The 16,084-nt window shown below is 48.1% G+C and overlaps 1 protein-coding gene across 1 annotated transcript; it reads right to left on the bottom strand.

Annotated features, from left to right (window-relative positions):
• Positions 1–8,069: 8,069 nt before the first annotated feature.
• On the bottom strand, positions 8,070–11,414 carry LOC109274642 (cystatin-9-like). The gene is made up of 3 exons (XM_019462345.2): positions 11,108–11,414; positions 9,240–9,359; positions 8,070–8,355 (listed from the first exon to the last, which is right to left on the bottom strand). Exons 1-3 carry the CDS (start codon positions 11,345–11,347, stop codon positions 8,263–8,265), a joined length of 453 nt encoding a protein of 150 aa, XP_019317890.1. The 5' UTR covers positions 11,348–11,414; the 3' UTR covers positions 8,070–8,262.
• Positions 11,415–16,084: the final 4,670 nt, after the last annotated feature.

Here is a 16,084-nt window from a genome sequence, read left to right on the forward strand (position 1 = left end):
CTTTTTTATCAGCTCTTTAGGGGCTGATACTGAGAACATAATGCCTTTTTACAGTCTTGATCAGCTTGTTCTAATTGACTCTGTCATCTACTAGCAGGACAATCTGCTACCAATAAACGGAAGAATGTATGAACCTGTTTCCAATATCTCATTGAACTCTGAGGACAAATTACTTTTCACTGACAGTTGTTTCTGGCGAACTAACTGGAGGACAGCTGTTTCTGGAGAACTAACTAAGCTCAACTGTTTTGAGCTTGTGGGTTATTTCATCAAGGTTCTGAGGGTCTGACTTATTTGGGAGTGTTCCTTCCATGGATTTCCACAAAAATCTCCATGCCTAGGACTCCAGGGAAGATACAGTCCAATGGTTTAGAAACAGTTTTAGACAACCAATCCAACTGGAAGATAGTTGGGTCATTTTTAGATTTGCAATGTACTTTTGGTTTTGACGTGAAGCAGAAAAAATGCAAGGGGATTGATGTTTCATGGATAGTAAGCTGTTTTGTGTATGTGTGTGTGCACAGTTTTATGTGTTAGTTATCTAATGCTGCATGTCTAATCACCCTGCCCCTAGTGGCTTAAGAAATTTAAGTCTCTCAGGGTGTCAGTGGGTCAGGGATCTGAGGGAGACTTGGTGGGGTGTTTCCAGGTGTCACTGTCTCTCTTGAGTGAGTGTCTGAGTATCTACACTCAGTCATTGACTACACTGCCCTCACATGAGGGTTAATTTGGCTCTGGAGAATCCACTTCTCAGGTGGCTCACACTCATGACTACAAGTTGACGTTGGCCATTGACAGGAGATCTCTGTTCTCCTCCATGTCAGTCTCTCCACAGGGCTGCTATGTGCTTCATATGGCTTCCTCCAGATAGAATGTTCTGAGAGACCAAGATGGAAGCCAAAGGGCATTGAGCCCTTTGTGATCCAGCTTCAGATGTCACACACGATCACCTCTTCCTTGTACTATTTGCCACCCAGATTAGTTCTGGTTCAGTGTTGGGGGGACTCTACAAGGGTGTGAGACCAGGAGATGAGGATCAGTGGAGGCCATGTTGGAGGTTGGCTACCACTGTGTGTGTGTTTGTGCACAAGTGTGTGTGTGTGTGTGTGTGTGTGTGTGTGTGTAGATGTGGGCTAAGATAATGAAGATAGTTAACATGACCAGAAAGCGGCACTTTCTGAAACCTGGATGTGGAAACTGCAGCACTAATGTGCAGGTCAAGGCCAGCCAGGGCAGTGTCAGTAGTAGCACAGGAGCTACTTAGATGACACATGTCATCTTAGACATATGAGAGATAGTGAAGATCAGAGGCCACCTGGCTGACAGGTAAACACTACCCACACTGAGCCTCTTTGTCTGAAGGCTTTTTCTCCACCTGTGGGAGGTGGCTGGAGTGCTGTGGAGGGAATGCCTCAGCCTTTGTACCCCTGGAAGAAAACACTGAGGCATATTCTATCCAGTCTCCGAGAGGTAAAAAGACAAAAGCCCTAGTTGCCCACATTGTTAATCTGCTCACTGTTGTATGCTGCTTCCCATTCCTACTTCCCCATTGTCTTCTGGTATTTTCTACAATTACCTCCAAATAAACAACTTGCACTTGAATTTCTGTCTTAAGGTCAGATTCTGGAGGAAACAACCTCATAGTGGAGTTCAGATCCACTGTGAGGGACAGCGTGGGACCACCTGAGCTATGTCTGGGGGAAGCCAGGCAACAGGACACAGTTTGTCTGCACCTTCTCACCTCAGCCAGCAGTGGTGTCCTGGGGAAGGCACACCCTGGCCTCCATCCTCCTCCACATGGTCATGGAGCTCTGGGGACACAGTCAGAGTGGGTCTCATCACATTGCTCCCCCTACCTTGGGATGAGGATCCCTATACCTGCAGCTCCTATATCTTGTACTTCTCTGCCCACCTCTGCACTTAAGCCCGCAACCACTGTGAGTGAACAGCCTGAACTGCCAGCACACTTTCTCTCTTGCTCTATAACTGGAGTTAGCCAGCCCCACTTGTTCCCATGAGCAGCCCCTGGCACATGACTTTCTCCCCTAGCCCTGACAATAAGGTTCCATACATGGAAAGACCTAACACATTCACACACCCTTGACTGTTTGCATCTTATCCATAATACCTGAAACATCTGGGGCAAATCAGACTGTACTAACCACAGTCAAGTCATCTGGATAATATTAGTGGGATACTGCTTTGGGTTTAACTCTCCAAAACTACCTGGGCCCTTCTGATGCACTGAGTTAGTAAGAATGAAGAATCAGGATCAAGACAGTTACATTGACTGAGATTTCTGAGTTTTTATTTCGACAGTTGGCAGGGGTATATGTGAGCATGAAGAGAACTGGAATGTGTGGATGTACAGGCTCTGAGACACTTGAGTGTCTGAATATTGGCTCATTCCCTTCCAAGATTTGAAGGCTCATTAAGGCTAAGCCTGGGCCACTGGTGTGTGTGGGGAGGCAGCTGCCAAAGAGAAATTGCATCCTTCTCTCACACTTCTCTGGAAATTGTGCTCTTTAGAAGACACATGGAAGCCAGAAGCATTGGCTTTGCCACCATGTCCTAGTTTTCCCTTTGATCATGAGAAATTTTGAAAAAAAGAGAGTCAAAAATGTACCTTGAAGCAGGGCATGCTCCTTTCCTGGGCTAGACAAGGGCCAGGGAGAAACCCATGTCTGAATCTCATGTAAGGTATTGAGATCTGAGGGGTGTCAGCATCAGGGACTGGAGTAGATATCTGGAATGTACAGAGTCATGCTAAGGCTCACGCATATGGCAAGGACTGCAGGCTGCTGGGATATATTCTTATGTACATCACCTGCCAGCTCCCCCTCCCCCAGGTTCCAACCCCCCTTATCCTTTTGGCCCCAATGGGAGAAGCCTGGGCATCCTCCAAGGCCTCCTCAAGCTTTCCACTTTGTTGTTACTTTGTGTTCAGTCCTGTATTTACTTGAGGCTATATCATGACCCTGACACCCTGGAAAAGTTGAGGAAAGTGTCAATGTCCCTGGTAGTTGGTGAAGTGGCCACAGAGCAGAACACTATTAATATGTGAAGAGCATTTGATAGCCACTACAGCTATTTTCAAGGCTTCAGGTCTTGACCCAGAGACTGAGGCTGACAGGTCAACCAACAGCTAGGGTGGTGGAGTCAACACTTGACTCACGTTTCAGGAGAAGAAGAAGCCCTCCTGAGACTAAGCCATGGACTGGGCCTCTTTTCCTTTCTGGTAATTGAGACCTGGCCAGGCAGCTGAATTATGTTTCTAGCAACTTGCTGCCTCTGTCTCTGCCTCTGGCAGGGCTTTGCCTAAGGACCTACCTATGGCAACAGTGAGTATGCAGAAACCCATTTCCCTGTACCTTTAACACACAGACTCTGGAAAAGAAGCAGGCAGGACCACCCCAAACCAATAAGGATGGACAGGGTAAGGGAGAGGGGTGTTCCCACAAGAACTAGTCTCTCAGTCCTACACTTATTAAAAAGCTGGAACACCTGAAACATGTACTCACCCTCAGGGCCTTGGGCACAGTAGAAACTGTGAGAAAATCCCTACTTTCTGTAGATTCCCATGGGAGAAGGAGGGGCGGAACGATTAACGAAGCCCCACAAATGTGATCTGGTACAAAATTTAGTGAGACCCTGCCAGGAACCACAACTTGATGCCTTACCTTGTTGGCTCCACTCCCCCAGTTCCAGGAGGTGGGATGAGCTCACAAAGGGCCTGGACAGTTACCTCTCCCATTCCCACCACAGGAGACTGTCTCCTACAGCTACATGATGGTACTTCAGTAGAATTAGTGGAATTGACTGTGGAAAATATGTTGGGATCACAGTGGATAAAGAGGCCCCTTTATGCTTCCCTCTGTGGATTGAGGCACAACTCAGAACAGACCAATGTGGGAGCAGGCAGGAGGGTGGTGGGTGGGAGGATCTTCAGAAAAATCTACTCAAGTCTGGGACTAGGTGGGGGTGCTGTGGGACAAGAGCACAGCTGTGTCCATGCTGAGTGATGCTCAGCCAGCAGCAAGGATGCCCACTGCCAGGCTCTCCCCCGTCTCTGTCTGGAATAATAGGAAGCCCATCCAGGTCTCTATGGAGGATAAGCCCTGAAGACATCTAATACCACATGTCTGCTGAATCCCCAGTGAGACCCTGTGAGGCAGGCTGGAGGATGTAGATAATTCATTTGGGAGATGATCACAAGGGCACACACAAAAAAAAAGGGAGGCAGAAGAGGGAGAAGTCAATGTGGCTGTTGTTATGGGTCACTGAGCAGCCATGGGTTTTGTCCTGCAGGAAAGTGTGATACCCTGTGGATCTTGCCTCTGACAGCCTCTCTGAGGCTGGGATATTGGGCCCTTCCACACTACAGCCCCACCTGGGGATGGAATGTTGCCTTACTTCTCCCCACTGAGGTGTGCCTACTCTGCTTCTGGAGTGCCACTTGCACAGAGGAAGCCTTGAGCAGAAATTGAGGGAGACAAGGACATTGGGGTGAAGCAGGGAATGTCAGCCACCGGGTAGTCCAACTGCATGGGCACTGAAGGGATGACTGGTTAGGTGGTGCTGCCACAGCTTGAGAACCAAATGTGGCCCCTGCCTGTGTGTAAATACAGTCTGACTGGAATACAACACCCTTATTTGTGTTCATATTGTCTATGGTACTTTCAAGGCGACACTGGGGAGTTGAGAACAAGACCATTGGACCCTCAAAGGACAAAAGTTTGCAAAATTTTCTTCTAGAAGATTCACAAGACAGGTGCCACATTTGTCCTGAGGGCCAAGGGCCTGTCTGGGTTCATCTTTTACTTTGGGTTGCCTTCAGAGTCATGGTCATTGCACATCTGGAGATGTAGGTCATCCCCCATGAGCCCAGAACAGCAGCTCAGAAGCACTTGTGCTTCTAGATTGTGCCACCTGGAACTGGCCCAGAGGTCGTAGAGGGAAGAAAACTCACACACTTGGGACCATGAGGTTTCCCTGATGGATGATTCCTTCACTTGCTCATCCCCTCCTTCTGGAACCCTGACACACAAAGCTTCTTGAAATGCTGATTTTTAATAATCTATTCTATATGAAAAAAATGGACAATGAGGAATTTCCATAATGGCTGGAAGTGAGATCCAGGCACTTGCTAGAAAACAAACAGAGCTGGTGTTGCACAGCCACTGAAGAGACACCTATAAGGAGCAACTGGATCCAGAACAGCCACAGTCAGGCAGGGTATAGCAGCACTCAATGGAAGCCCTCGAAGCAAACATTGTACAGGTGTTTGAAGGTGGTTTCCCAGGGTATAGTGGCAATGGTGAAGAAGCTGTTGAAAGTCTGAGGGATCAAGCACAGGTGGAAGGTGAATGGAGAGTGGTGGAAAACAGAGACTCTAGCTCTCAACACAGCACACATCCCAACCACACCTCCTGAGATGAGCAGCTGGGGATGCAGGCTGTGGACCTCAGGTGCATCTCTGCTTGAGCCCTGTCTGTTTTGTGCCTGGGGCCTTGTCCTGACCTCAAGGGCTCCTGTACCATGTTCTCATCCTTAGACAAGTGGACGTCAGGGGAACACTCAGGTGGATGCAGTGTGACCCAGGCCCCTAGTAGAGCATTAGGGTGCTCTCTCCCAGGGGATGCTATGTCAGAGTAGCCCCTTGTACCAGGTGGTCATGTCCCCGAGCTGGGGTTCACCTTGAACTTTTCCCCTGGAGCAGCAGCTGATAGATCAGTGGGATGCAGGTCAGGGCATGGGAGGGAGGAGTGTGGGATTCTCCTCAACCCTCACACCCTCATGCACTCGGCAGAGACAAGAGAACCTCAGAAATAGCCACAACAGGCCAGGTGATGTAGCCCATCCTGACATGCCCCTCTCCTGAAGGCAGGAGAGGGAGATGGATAAAGCTCAGAGAAGGGACTTCCTGTCTCAGCCCCAGGAGACATGGACCCTTGTGGCCAGGAGCAACCTGACCCCACTATGGCCCGTGGGACAGGTGCTAGAATGAGGTGAGTGGACAGAGTCAGTTATGACATTGGCTAGGGGCCTACCAGTGGACCCTGGGCCTGGCCTGCCTGGCTCATTCCTACTGCAGCACCAGCCAGTGTGACAGGGCCGGTTTCTCCCTCACTCCTTTGTGTCCCAAGGAATGGCACTGTTATCTACTCCCCCTCCCCCCCTGCCCCAAGCTGTAACGTCAGCTATGTAACACAAGGGGTCTTCTGTGTGTCTTACATTGTTCAGCTCTGGGCTTTCTTGGAAGGGACAGTTGTCAATGTCATCATCAAATTTCCCACATTTGGTTCTGCAAAGCTCCAGCTCCATGGAGAAGGCCAGGCTCTCTTCTATCTGTGGTACATGGAGACATTAGATGCCAACCCACCATGGTTCTGTTGAGCAGCTGCTAGTGTAGATCCATGCAGTGTAGGGAGAGCTCAAACACTCCCCCACTAGGGAGATGCCTCTGGGGCTGGGTCAACTTGCTGGGGGTAAGGCCAAGCTTGGGGAATTCACAGCAAAGAGGCCTGTGATTGGTATTCAGGCCAGGGGGAGACGCCATCTGAGTCATACACCATTAATACATCACACCCTGGAGCTCCAAGTCCCTAGATGCCCCTGGGAGACCCGGCCTGACATCCAGTATGCTTCTGAAGCTGCAGCAGCACTCCTGGGGCACAGGTGCCCAGTGCCCAGTGTCTAGGTTGGTGTTGGCTCTGTAGAGTTTGTTGAGTAACATCAGTCCCAGAGTGGGAGACTCATCTACAGCCCCATTGTCACACCTGCCACCTGCCAAACAATAGGAAAAGGCCCTGCAGTGCTGATGGAATACTCCCATGTAGGCGTGCACACACCCACACATGAACGTGGCTTCTGGATACTTCTTGTCTTATTACAAAGTGCTGCTGGAATTCTCTCTACTCCTCTCCACTCTATTCTGCTTCATTCCATCCCATACCCTCCCTCCACCTTCCATTTTCCACAATACCCAAACTCAGTGCAAGTGCAGATCTGGGAAACCCACAGCAGAGGTGCAGCCTGAGAGAGCTTGGGTGGCAGACCCAGCCGGGAGCTGGCACTGCAGCGTGTGTGAGTGTGTATGTCTGTGAATGAGTGTGTGTGTGCACATTGGGGGCCCAGGACTTTCCTCTATCTCTCTCTGGACCTCTTCCCTGAGGGCCAGAGGGAAGGGCAGTAGGAGCTCCACCCTGCATGAGCTCCAGCCTCTGTGGACGCTGCAGTGGCTCCCTGTGGCTCAGCCTAGAATCATACATTCCTGGGAGGTCCATCCAGGTCTCTGTAGAGGATGAGCCCTGAAGATGTCTGCTGTAGAGGATGAGCCCTGTAGCATACATGTCTGCTGTAAGTCCCCAGGGAGACCCTGCAATGAAGACTTTCTGGGGCAAGTAGTGCATTTAGGAAGTGATGACGGGGGACACAGAGAGGAAGGGAAGCAGAGGAGGGAGAAAGTTAATGTGGCTGTTTTATGAGTCACTGAGCAGCCACGAGTTTTGTCCTGCTGAAGTGTGTGAGAACCCTGTGGTTCTCATCTCTGGCTGCCAGTCTGAGGTTGGGACCCTAAGCCCTTCCCCACTGAAGCTTTTCCTGGGGGTGAAGTGCTGTCCATAGTCCTTATCTTTCCCCACTGAGATGTGTGTCCTCTGCTGGTGAAGTGCCACTGGTACAGAGAAAGCCTTGCTAACCAAAGCTAGGGGTGGAAGAAGATATTGATGTGGAGTATGGAGTGTCAAGTCCTGGGGTCACCAGCTGCACTGGCACTAGAGGAAAATCTGTGTGGGGGTGGGAGGCATCCATGGCCTTGAGGACCGAATCCGATCCTTGCCTGTGTGTGTGTAGATACAGTCTCACTGAAAGACAACATTGTAATATGTGTTCACATTCTCTATGGAGCTTTAAAAGCAACATTGAGACAATGATAATAAGACTAATGACTTACTAAAGCAGAGGTCCTAGAGGGAAGAGAACTCACACACTTGGGACTATGATGTTTCCCTGCTGGATGATTTCTTCACTTGCTCGTCCCATCCTTCTGGAACCATGCCACACAAAGCTTCTTGGAATGCTAATGTTTAATGATTTTTCTATATGAAGTAATGAGGAATTTTCACAATGCCCCAATAGGAGATACCAGATATTTACAAATAAAGAGAACAAAACTTGGACCTACTCAACCACTGAAAGGCCACCCACAGGACATCACTGGTGTCCCAGAGGAGAGCAGCCAGAGCTAGATGGGCTGGAGTCTCATTTGTGGAAGCCATCCAAGCAGGTCTTGTTCCAGAGTTCAAACAGTGTTAACCAGGGCTCACTGGCGATGGTGAAAAAGCAGGTGATGATCTGAGGGTCAAGCACAGGGATGGAAGGTGAGTGGAGAGTGGTTAGAAATAGTAGCTTCAGCATTAAACACAGCACACATCCCAATCACACATCACAGGATGAGCAGCTGTGGGGCAGGCTGTGGCCCTCAGGTGCTTCCCCTTGCCTGTTCTGGACCTGGGCCCTTGTCCTGATCTCAGGGACTCCTGTGTCATTTTCTCATCTTTAGGCCAGTGGTCTCCAGGGGACCTTTAGGCTGACCCAGTGTAACCCAGACCCTTAGTAGAGCATTGGGGTGCTCTCTCCCAAGGGGTGCTAGCTCAGAAGAGCCCATCACTCCAGGTGAGGTATATCCCAGAGCTTGGGTTCACCTTGACCATTTCCCCTGGAGCTGCAGCTGATAAGTCAGTGGAACCTGGTCAAGGCATGGGAAGGAGGGTCATGGGTCCCTCCTCAATCCCCATGCCATTGATTCTTTTCTCAGTGGGACCTGAGAAAGCCATTTTGGCAAAGGTCATGTTGCCCATCTCAATATGCTCCCCATGAATTATTTAGAAAAAGGAGGTCAATAAAGACCAGAGAAAGGATATCCTATGGCCTTCCCAGGAGACCTGAATCCTCGTGACCAGGAGCAATCTGATACCACTGTGGCTTTGGGGACAGGCAGCTAGCATGGGGTGAGTATTCAGAATCAGTTCCCAGATTGGCTAGGGACCTACAAGTGGATCTTGGGTCTGGCTTTCCCAGCTGGCTCCAACTGCAGCACCAGCCATGGGTGTGACAAGGCCTGAAGCTCCCTCACTCCTCTGTGTCTCAAGGAATGGCACTGTCATCTTCACCACCTCCCCTCAGCTCCATGCTGCATCCTCAGCTGTGTAACCCAAAGGACCTGCTGTGTGTCTTACATTGTTCTTCTCTGAACTTGCTTGAAAGGGACAGTTGTCAATGTCTTCATCAAATTTCCCACATCTTGTTCTTCTAAGCTGAAGCTCAAAAGAGAATGCCAATGTGCTGTCCTCCTTGAACTGTTACAGACATGGACATTAACATGAGAACCCACCTCATGGTACCCTTGAGCAACTGCTACTGTAGATCCATGCAGTGTAGAGACAGCCCCAAACACTCCTCCACTAAGGAGCTTCCTTTGGGGCTGTGTCAGCTTGCTGGGGGTAAGGCCAAGCTTGGGGAATTCAGAGCAAAGAGGCCTGTGGTTGATATTCAGGCCAGGGGGAAATGCCAGCTGAGTATTAATACAGCATTAATACATCACACCCACTGCCCCATGTCCCCAAATACCCCAAGGAGACCGAGCCTGACGTCCAGCATGCTTCTAAAGCTACAACAGCACCCCTTGGGCACAGGTGCCCAGGGCCTGGCAGGGTGTTGTCTCTGTAAGAGTTTGCTGAGTAACAGCCCCAGAGTGGGAGGTGCATCTACAGCCCCATTGTCACACCTGTCACCTGCCTGGCAATAGGAAAATGCCCTGCAATGCTGCCGGAACACTCACATGTACAGACACATGTGTGAGCACACACGCACACACACACACACACACACATAACACACACACACACACACGCACATGAACATGGCTTCTGGATACCTCTTGTTCTAATACAAAGTACATTCTGATTTTTTTTATCTCTTCTCCACTCTATTATGCTTCATTCCATCCCATAACCCCCACTCCACTCTCCATTTCCCCCAACTCCCAAACTGAGTGCAAGTGCAGATCTAGGAAACCCACAGTAGAGAGAGCCCAGCCTGAGAGAGCTTGGGTGGCAGACCCAGCTGGAAGCTGGCATTGCAGTGTCCACAGAGGGTGGAGCTCATGCAGGGTGGAGCTCCCACTGCCCTTCCCTCAGGCTCTCAGGGCAGAGGTCCAGAGGGAGAGAGAGGAAGGTCCTGGGCTCCCAATGTACACACACAATTCTCTCACAGACATACATACTTACACACACTTGCTGTATGTTCACACTCACAGACATACCACACACTAACCCACACTCACTCACACTCATACCTACACACACAAAAAGTCACACACTCACTCAAAAATTAATACTAACACACATATACACTTGCACTCAAATTCACTGAGACACTCACACCCACACTTACACACCCCAAACCCCTTCATACACACAACCAGACCTGTTCCTGTTAGAGCCCCTGTGAAAATGGCATTCTTGGCTGCATTCTGTAGACTCTCCATTATAAGAACAGTACTCCAGGATTGAGAACCATGGTCTAGGAAGAGTATGGGAGGAGTGCAGAGAAGAGGCCCTGAGGTCACAGTGGCTGCTCTGGATGAGGAAGAATCCTTTCTCCCTGGATCCTCCATCCCCACTCCCTCCTCTCTTGGTGTCTGTTCTCTGTTCCTGTTTGCATATGTTTTCTTAGAATATTTCTTCATTATGTCTCCTCTGCATTTCTCAATCTGTCTCCTTCTCCTCCTTTCTGTCTTGGTCTTTGCCTTACTCAGGATCATTTCATAGGACTACCATTCCATAGTCCATATTTTGATCATCAATAAGTAACTTCTAAAAATGATGAAGAGGAAAACATCTTACATGTGGTATACATTGAGCTGGGTGTTTGCATTTTTAAATTGTTTCTTTCATAAAACTGTAACTAACTGTGGTGTTTGTATTTTTGCTGTATTACGGACTTCAGATGGTGAACAATATCCCTAGATAGGACCCCTGACTGCACCTCTGATACTGACTTCATAGCAAGTGCTGGCAATTAGGCCAGAAGATGTGGTACATACCTGCTCTCTCCTGGGCTTTAAGATGCGCACCAGCCTGTAGGCATTTGTATCGTTGCTCTGCAGGTTGAATATGTGTATGGCATATTCCACAGTTGCAAGTAAGTAGCTCATCGTAGATTTTTCATCTTCACTCTCTACTTCTTCCAGGAACTCAGAACCTAAGAGAAGCAGCAGCATGGCCCAGGGCAGAGCCCACCGGCACCGCCAGTTTGGAATGACTACAGATACTTGGACACCCATGGCCTTTGTCCTTCTAGCTCAGGCTCCCACTGAGCCTCCTTGGGCATTGGTCCAGTATATCAGCTTCAGAGCAACTCCTCCCTCTGGATCTCCTCTCTGCTATTATACCCTGTCCCTTCCCACATGTCACCCTGACTCCCCCATCCCAAGCTGCATAATTGCCTCCTGTCTAGAGAGGGGGGCAAGCTCAGGCAGGGTGGTTTGAAAAGAACCAGCAGTGAGAGGGAGGGGTCCCCTGTAGCTGATTTCCAGACAACCTCTCCCTCAGCACCTCACTGGAGAGGGACTTCATTTGTATGCCCCAGAATCACAGGCTGAAACAAGGACACAACAGCAAGAGGTAGAAGTGGAAGGTGATCCCAGGGCAAAACAGTAGAACAAGAGCCACTGAAACAAGGACAGAGCCAAAAGGTTGAGTTAGTTGCCAAGAGTTAGCTTTGGGGGAGACAGAAGGCATCCTGTCCAGAGAAAATGGGTATCCTGTGAAGGAAAGACCATGGAGGTCTTGATGGGTCCATGTGTCTGTGTCCCTCCTCAGCTTCTCAGCCCACCTTGAGCAGGAGAGCAGATAAGGCTCATTGACTCCTGGGATTATGCCAGGCTATGGGAGTTTGAGATCCCAGGAGCAGGAGGTTCCAGCTGAGCTCACTGCATCTCCCTTTGCACTTCTCTGCCATGTGCTCAGCCTGGGGGCCTGGCTGGATGATGTAAGAGTCCTCTCTCCAAAGGTGTTGCAGCAGGGTGACCCTTGACACACCCTGGGCCTATAGATCCCTTTGTAGGAATTTGCTTTAGGGGAGGGAGGGTGGAGTAAGAGGCAGACCCAGAGCAAAGCCAGTGAGCTTCGAGATAGCTGAGCTGTGACCAGTAAGTGAGCATAGGTGCCCTCTAGTGGCCTTGGTTCTCAGGGTTCAGTGGACACAATCTCTTGTGTGCAGTCTGGGTTCTAGAGAAAGACCCTCACAGCCTCCATCTGGAATAGCAAATGAGGCCCTGGAAGAACTAAAGAATACATCTTTCCAAACAAGGCTTCAGCTCTGGGCCTGTGAAAGGCTTCAGCACATGTCTGCAGCTACTTGTGAACTCAGGGGGACCAGAATGCCCTGAAGGCCTGTGGACACCCAGGACCCTGGACCTTTTCCTCACTCAGGATTCTGACCCAGTCAAGTCTGGCAAGGCTGGAGAGTTTGCATCTTCACCTGCTCCTGGGGGATGCTGCTGGTCCTGGTCCTGGACCACATTTTGGGGAGCACAGTTCTGAGTGAGTCCCTGGAGAGGATGCCGCTGAATCACAATAAGTCACCCAAGTGTAGGGCATGGGCCCAAGCTGAGGCTGGTTTGTAGAGGCTGCAGTGGATCAGGGAAGGGGTTGCCACTCCTTGCCTGCTGTAAGATTTCAGACCCCCAGGCCTCAGTGACCATATGGCCCTATGGATGGAAAAAAGGCTGCTTTGAAGCTGGCAGCCTGTTCTCATGCATAGAGGCCCTCAGAGCTGGCGTCCTTCCCAGGATGAGGCCTCTCAAAACTCATTCTCACATTAAACAATGCCCATGAATTGACTGATTCATTTTTTTTTTCTATAGTCAGCTATTGTGATAAGTGTTGTGCCAAATATTTCTTTTTTATGTAGTAAAACCTTGGTTTGCGAGCATAATTCATTTTGGAGTGATGCTTGTAATAGAAAGCACTTGTATATCACAGTGAATTTCAAGAACCATTGGCTCAGTTGTGATCATGTGATGTTTGGCATCACATAGTACTTGTATGACAAGACATCACTTGTTTATCAAGTTAAAATTTATTAGAAATGTTTGCTCAGGTTGCAGAACACTTGCAGAACAAGTTACTCGGAATCCAAGGTTTTACTGTTTTTATTTTTATACCTGATTATTCTTTCTTTGTAAGCAAATTTTCCAGATGTTCAATTGCTTATTTTATATTGTTTAACTTATTCAGAATTTTGAATACACATTTTGTAAATGTCCCCTGTAATTGTTCTTGAAAAAAATTTTTCCCAAGTCATATTGATGATGATTCTATCTACATTGGCTTCTCCAGACAGTAAGCAATTGCTTTACCCTCTGATAAGTCCAAATCTCAATCACTGACCTTTCTAGGAATACTCTGTACCTGTTTATCCATCCTGGAAGCCCCTCCAGCCTTGATATAGGTTGCTTGGTGCTATTTTCCCCTTCAGAGTTACCCTACACCTTTATATTTTTTAAAACTGCAATATACCTGATGCTGCCATATATGTTTCCATGTCATGGAGGTATTCTTATTTTCCTCAGAGATGTGGAGAGCTTTGGTGAGTCTCACACACATGGCAGGGACTTCAGACAGCTGGAATAGGTCCTTATGTACATTACCAGACAGTCCATCATCCCCTGCTCTAGCATTCTTCCTCCTTTCTTTGTTACCTAAGGGGGAAGGCTAGGCAGCTATTCACCACTTCATTGCTACTTTGTGTGCAGTCCTGTATTTATTTTACCTAGGATGTGTCCAGACTCTGACACCGTGGGAATGCCGAGAGTAGTGTCCAGTGTCCCCTGGCTGGTGCAGAAGAGACCACAGAGCTGAGCTTTTGATAACCAACATAGGTATGCTCTTCTAATGTCCCACATGATTCCCGACTACAGGCCTGGGAATTCATTCCTGAGAATGTTTGTCAGAAATCTTGGCTTTCAGGTGGTTCCAGGGAATGGAAATTGCCCCTACCAACACATAGTGTCAGGTGTTCATGTCCAGATATGTCTTGCCTTCCAAGGTTGCCCAGTGTTCTGGCTGTTATCATTGTGTGGGACCAATTTCTAGCCCCTGTTGGTGAAGCTTGGGAACAAAGCCTGTCCCCACAGCCTATGAGTCCAGGGCACAGAGCCAGGCTGTTGCGTTGGCAGATGCCCACAGCCGGTGAGGCATCACTGGAGGTGGCATTAGCTCTGACCCTTACATGGGCAAGTGTATAGTCTAAAACAGCATTTCCTTCAGATTATTGCTTTCACGCACTGTCCACTTCCAGCAAATGTGAGGCAGGCCTCCCAGTTTGCTAAATTAGTAATGCCCCTCTGCAGTGAGCTCCCTGAGTGTTCCTGCCTGAGCTGGGGCCATTTCCATCAAGCGTTGGGCTCCAGTGATTTTTAGGCAAATTCCCCACAGTCAGGGTTGCATATTGCCCCTCTCTTAGGATATGTCTGTATAAATGTCCATTCTTAGGTCATTCAAACATTGTCATTCTCTGTTTTAAGATGATTATTTCTACGGCATTGATTTCAAAATGATCAGTGAGGATCATCTCTCTGCTGGTAAGATATTCCATTCTAGAACATCTCTGTAGAATAATCTCATGACAAAAAGAGTCAAGGGCATAAAAGTGGTTCTGTCCACCATCTCATTATTGACACGGAAACAACAATATCCCAAGGAAGTATTTAAAATCTAGTCTTAAGTGCTTGTTCCAAGACTGAGGTATGGTGTGTGTGTGTGGCATGGGGACTGTAGCTGCAGGGTGATTCGTTGCTCAGATGGTACTAGGATTTAAAAGGTTCACAATGAAATCAAGGTGGCCTGTCTCAAGTCTTTCCTGCCGTTGCCCCAATAGACTCATTGACCATCATATTAGACTCATTGACCATCATATTACAATGTGGTTAATAACAATTCTTGTCTTTAGCTCACAAAAGAGTTTGACTGTTGTAGAAGAAACAAAAAGAGGACACATTGATATTTCAGTTTGGCTTTTGAACAGTGGAGACCCTCTTTCTTGCTGGATTAAGGATGGGAGGATGAGACTCAGGTTGTCCCTAGATCTCATCTCAGCATGCTGCGGAGGCTGAGGCACAGGATCGGATCATGCAAGGACATCAGGCAATAGAAGGAGTACCCAAGGGAAAAAAGTCAATTGTTGTGGGCTCCAAAGAAGCAACTTTCCTAACTAGTGGGGAGAGGGGGCTTTGCATTTTAGTTTCAACCAGGTCTGTGTGTCTATCTATCTATCTATCTATCATCATCATTATATATCTCTATCTATCATCTATCTATCATCTGTCAATTATCTATCTTTCACGTCATTTTATACACACACACACACACACACACACACACACACACACATTCTTTTTCTTGGTTAAATCAACCTTAATTATCATTTCAATGTCTGTGGGTCAGAAATTCAAGTGTGACTTAGCTGGTACATCTTGCCCAGAGTTTCATGATGCTATGGTTGAGATGAGATGACAGCAGGGGTTGTTGTCACCTAAAGACTTGACTGGGCTGGATGATCTACTTCTAAGAGATCTGTCCCTATGACTGTTGGTTGGAGGCCACACTTCCTAACCAGTTGTGTTAGGAATACTCGTGGGCCTTTTTTTTTCTTTTTTGACATAAAAAGAAAATTTTTTATTTACTTTTTTCATTTTTTCAAAATTTATATCCAAGTTAGTTAGCATATAGTGCAATAATTATTTCAGGAGTAGAGTCCAGTGGTTCCTCCCCTACATATAACCCCAGTGCTCGTCCCAACAGTTAACTGTCCTCCTTAATGCCCCTTGACCATTTATCCCATTCCCCCACCCAAAACTCCTCCAGCAACTCTCAGTTTGTTCTCTGTGTTTATGAGTCTCTTATGTTTTGTCCTCCTCCATGTTTTTATATTATTTTTGCTTCCCTTCCCTTATGTTCATCTGTTTTGTGTCTTAAATTCCACATATGAGTGAAGTCATATGACATTTGTCCTTCTC

The sequence above is a fragment of the Panthera pardus genome, unplaced genomic scaffold (genome assembly GCF_024362965.1).
Source record: "Panthera pardus isolate Hobbes unplaced genomic scaffold, ASM2436296v1 HiC_scaffold_25, whole genome shotgun sequence".
Classification (NCBI taxonomy): Eukaryota; Metazoa; Chordata; class Mammalia; order Carnivora; family Felidae; genus Panthera; species Panthera pardus.